This window comes from Sinocyclocheilus grahami, unplaced genomic scaffold (assembly GCF_001515645.1).
Source record: "Sinocyclocheilus grahami isolate Dianchi unplaced genomic scaffold, SAMN03320097.WGS_v1.1 scaffold546.1, whole genome shotgun sequence".
NCBI classification, from domain to species: Eukaryota; Metazoa; Chordata; class Actinopteri; order Cypriniformes; family Cyprinidae; genus Sinocyclocheilus; species Sinocyclocheilus grahami.
In genome coordinates this window covers 727,405-731,915 of record NW_015505725.1, presented here as the reverse complement: position 1 = coordinate 731,915, position 4,511 = coordinate 727,405, and the positions used below count along the sequence as shown (strand labels likewise).

At 38.9% G+C, this 4,511-nt stretch overlaps 2 protein-coding genes across 2 annotated transcripts in view; both read left to right on the top strand.

Annotated features, from left to right (window-relative positions):
* Positions 1-4,511, top strand: part of LOC107555820 (splicing factor 45-like) — a 22,076-nt gene that overhangs the window by 7,370 nt on the left and 10,195 nt on the right. The window contains exons 8-9 of the mRNA XM_016238719.1: positions 960-1,111; positions 1,361-1,408. Coding sequence (XP_016094205.1) covers positions 960-1,111; positions 1,361-1,408 — 200 coding nt within the window. The remainder of the gene's footprint in view (positions 1-959; positions 1,112-1,360; positions 1,409-4,511) is intronic.
* LOC107555832 (eukaryotic translation initiation factor 3 subunit A-like) lies at positions 3,390-4,208 on the top strand. Its single transcript, XM_016238744.1, has 2 exons — positions 3,390-3,490; positions 3,590-4,208. The coding sequence occupies exon 2, from the start codon at positions 3,654-3,656 to the stop codon at positions 4,191-4,193; it is 540 nt and encodes a 179-aa protein (XP_016094230.1). The 5' UTR covers positions 3,390-3,490; positions 3,590-3,653; the 3' UTR covers positions 4,194-4,208.

The following is a 4,511-nucleotide window of genomic DNA, read 5'->3' as shown; positions in this document are numbered from 1 at the left end:
ATATATACACACACACATACACAAAGAAAAACAAGTAAATAGAATAGAAAAATAGAAAGCTAGTGTTTGTTTGTTTTTTGTTTTTGTTTTTAAAAAAAATAAAGATAAATATAGATAAAGTAGAATCAAAATAGAATAGAAAGTGTTAGAGTTAGAGGGTCAAATAAAGCTGGAACAGATGTGTTTTTAGTCGTTTCTTGAAGATGGTTAAGGACTCAGCTGCTCAGATTGAGTTGGGCAGGTCATTCCACCAGTAGGGAACAGTTAATGTAAAAGTCTGTGAAAGGGATTTTGTGCCTCTTTGAGATAGCACAATAATACACCGTTCACTTGCAGAACGCAAGCTTCTAGAGGGCACATAACTCTGAAGTAATGAATTTAGGTAAATGGGTGCAGAGCCAGTGGTGGTTTTGTAGGCAAACATTAATGCTTTGAATTTAATGCGAGGAGTTACTGGTGGCCAGTGCAAATTGATGAACAGAGGTGTGACATGCATTCTTTTCGGCTCATTAAAGATTAATCTTGCAGCGGCATTTTGGATTCATTGTAGAGGTTTGATAGAAGTGGCTGGAAGACCTGCCAAGAGAGCATAAATAAAGATTTGTGTTTAAACAGTAAGTGTAGATCTTCAAAGAATTTAGATTTAACCAGATATTTTCAGTGTAACTAAAGGATTTAAATTTAACCAGAAATATTTGATTGAACTGAAAGCTATAAATCTTGTAACATTTAATATAAACGAAGATTTAAACCATGTATTTACATATAAATGAATTTATGTTTAAAGAATTTATTTGAAAAATAGAATTAAAACTTGGAGTTTGAAGCATTACATTTGAGTTTGATCAGCTGTACGCTACACAAGCAACATAAGGTCTCTATTTTGCCTGAGGTTATCAGTGAAGTGTATATGTCATTAATATAGCAAAGTCCAATGCTTGTCTGTGTATGTTTTTCAGTGGTACTGTGGCTCATAAAATCATGCAGAAGTATGGATTCCGAGATGGACAGGGCCTGGGGAAACACGAGCAGGGGTTGAGCACGGCGCTCTCAGTGGAGAAAACCAGCAAGCGTGGGGGAAAGATTATTATTGGAGACTCAACGGAAAAGAGTGAGATCATACACACACACGCAAGCAAGCACACACACACACACCCACACAAGCAAGCACACAGTAACTATGTACAAACCCACACATCACAGGTCCAAAATAAACATTCTCATTTTTTTCCCTTGTTCATTTGTCTTGTTGTTTTTGAGTATCATGTTTGTTTTCAACTCCATGTTTTGTCATTTGCACAACCATGTAACCACTGTGTGAGTGTATTATTTTATTCATTTGAATGTGTGTGCGTTTCAGCATCAGGATCCAGTCAGAATGTGGCTGATCCACATGGCTCTAATTCAGGTTTGACTTTATTTTATTTCCTGTTTCCCATATCAGTCATTTACTTCTGATATTTGTTTGCATCTGTATGTGTCTTGATCACCCACATGTGCCCTATTAGTCGTTAGAAACCGGAAACTATACACATTTGTGCCCATCATGCATGTTATGCAAACAGTGGCAACCGTAACGTCCCTAACATGGGCAAACAGATGTTACAGTAAATAATGACATTATCAGATGTCCTGCGCTATATAGTTAAAATATTATCTTTATATTTTTACTATATTTAGTATATGTCGATTTTTATGTATTTGCTTATCTTTTTTCATATCATTAGAACCGTCATTTTGACCAAACAGACATTAAATTCATGTAAGTAAACTATGGTAAAAATGTGATTTTTATAATACAAAGCTCGCTCCCACAATGCTTTTCACTACATGAAAACAAAGCAAGAATCATAATTAATTGTTCTCATTTGTATGCACCAGAATTACAATACATAGTCATAAACAGCAATGTTTACACTATTGTTAAAAAGTTTGGGGCCGGTAAGAGTGTATATATTTAGGGCCCGAGCACCGATGGTGTGAGGACCCTATTGGAATTGCTCCGTTTCTTCTTCTTCTTCTTCTTCTTCTTCTTCTTCTTCTTCTTCTTCTTCTTCTTCTTCTTCTTCTTCTTCTTCTTCTTCTTCTTCTTCTTCTTCTTCTTCTTCTTCTTCTTCTTCTTCTTCTTCTTCTTCTTCTTCTTCTTCTTCTTCTTCTTCTTCTTCTTCTTCTTCTTCTTCTTCTTCTTCTTCTTCTTCTTCTTCTTCTTCTTCTTCTTCTTCTTCTTCTTCTTCTTCTTCTTCTTCTTCTTCTTCTTCTTCTTCTTCTTCTTCTTCTTCTTCTTCTTCTTCTTCTTCTTCTTCTTCTTCTTCTTCTTCTTCTTCTTCTTCTTCTTCTTCTTCTTCTTCTTCTTCTTCTTCTTCTTCTTCTTCTTCTTCGCCGCATTTTTGAGGGCCTACAACACTTAGCTAAGTGCTAAAGCATGATATTAATGCAGTGAAAGTGGAAGTTTTTGTAACTCAGGCATGCAGTGTCCAATCTGCAACAAACTTCACACGTTTCATAGATGTTATGTCCTGAAGAAATACTCATGCCCAAATTCAGTTATACTCATAGCGCCACCTGCTGGCACCAGGAAGTGACATGTTTAGCACTGTTATGGACTCCTAGGAACATATTAAAAAGCGTCAGCAAGTGTTAAATAGGCTGGCAATGTGCTAGAAACATACTAAAACATGCTAGCAACACTTAGCTAAGTGCTAAAGCATGCTATTAATGCAGTGAAACAGGAAGTTGCTGTAACTCAGGCATGCAGTGTCCAATCTGCCCCAAATTTAACATGTTTGAGTCCTGTCCTGAACACATCTACATGCCCGTATTTGGTTATAGTCATAGCGCCACCTACTGGCAATAGGAAGTGACATGTTTTAACACTGTGATGCACTATTAGCAACACAGTAAAATATGCCATTGTGTGCTAAACATGTTAGAAACATTTTACCTCCTATATTTATCACTTTAAATGCATATTGCCCACCATTAGCTGTTTTCCTAAAGCCACCGGGTGGTGGTGAGCCTGGGTGCAAGGGCCCTTTCATCGCTGCTTGCAGCTTTAATTTAAAATGTAATTTATTACTCTGACGACTAAGCTGAATTTTCAGTATCTGTTACTCAGGTCTTCAGTGTCACATGATCCATCAGAAATCATTAAAATATGCTGATTTTGGCTGCTTAATTTTTGTGGAATTTTTTTCAGGATTCTTTGAATAAAAAGTTTAAAAGAACAGCAATTTTGTAACAATTATTTTGATCATTATAATGCTCCCTTGGTAAAGAGTATTAATTTCTATAAAAATTAACACTTAACAAAATTAATACTTCCATTTTAACCAGATGATGACTGCATACTGTTCAGATATAAAATGGATATTGTTATTTATTAGTCTAAATTTTAATTGTTTTTTTTCCAGGACTGGGGTGAACAGGAAGAAGGAGGCTGGAGGAAGCGTGGTGAGGGCGATTCAGACTGGCGACGTCCTGTTGGTGACCGGTAAGAGTTTTCACATAAATTGATAACCTGATGCGTAAGGACAAAGATTAAAAACGGATGCAGAGAATTGTGATTCATTATCTTTTTTTTTCCTCCCAGGGAGTGGCGTCAGGAGGGGCGTGAAGGCCGTGAAGACAATGATCGAGAAGACCGTGACCGTGAAATGCCCTTCCGGAGAGGAGGAGAAAGTTCTAGTCGTGGTGGTTCAGATGACAGAGGACTCCGCCGTGGCTTTGATGATGAACGAGGTCCGCGCCGAGGAGGTGACGATGACCGTGGACCCAGACGGGGATTTGATGATGACCGTGGGCCCAGGAGGGGCGTTGACGATGACCGAGGTAACCGAAAAGCTGATGAGGACCGCGGACCAAGGCGTGGAATGGACGATGACCGTGGCCCCAGACGAGGTGATGATGACCGTGGCCCAAGAAGAGGCTTTGATGATGACCGTGGACCCCGTAGAGGCATGGATGAACCCAGGGGGCCTCGACGTGGGGCAGATGATGACTGGGGCCCCAGAAGAGGAGGGGATGATGAGAGGGGAGGCCGTAGGGGTATGGATGACTCTGGCCCACGTCATGGAGATGACTCTAAACCCTGGAAACCTCTTGGGAGACCAGGTGCAAGCTCATGTGGTATTTCTGTTTCTTTTCTTGCAGAGGGCATGTTGCTAAATATGTGTTTTAAAGGGTTCATATCATGAGGAATCTAATTTTCCTGTCATGAAGCAATGTGATGCTATCATCTGTTATTGAAGCATGGGACAGTTTAAACCCACAGCTCGTTCTTAAGTGCAGCAAAGTGTCATTTCATAGGAGAAATGTATTTGGTCTTAAACCCGTTTTATTCCAGAGGTCAGAGGAAAGATGGTTGGAAAATAAGAGGTGAAAAAATTAATTACTGTAGTTGTTGGAAATCATTCACTAATGTCTGAGAACCTCAGAGGGAACAAAAATATGACCCCTTTATATTGTATTTGATCAGTGGAAAGTTGGTTTTTGGTAACTATAGTCAGTTCTAG

Coding starts and splice junctions, on each gene's coding strand:
- LOC107555832 (XM_016238744.1), top strand. CDS start 3,654: ATGCCCTTCCGGAGAGGAGGAGAAAGTTCTAGTCGTGGTGGTTCAGAT.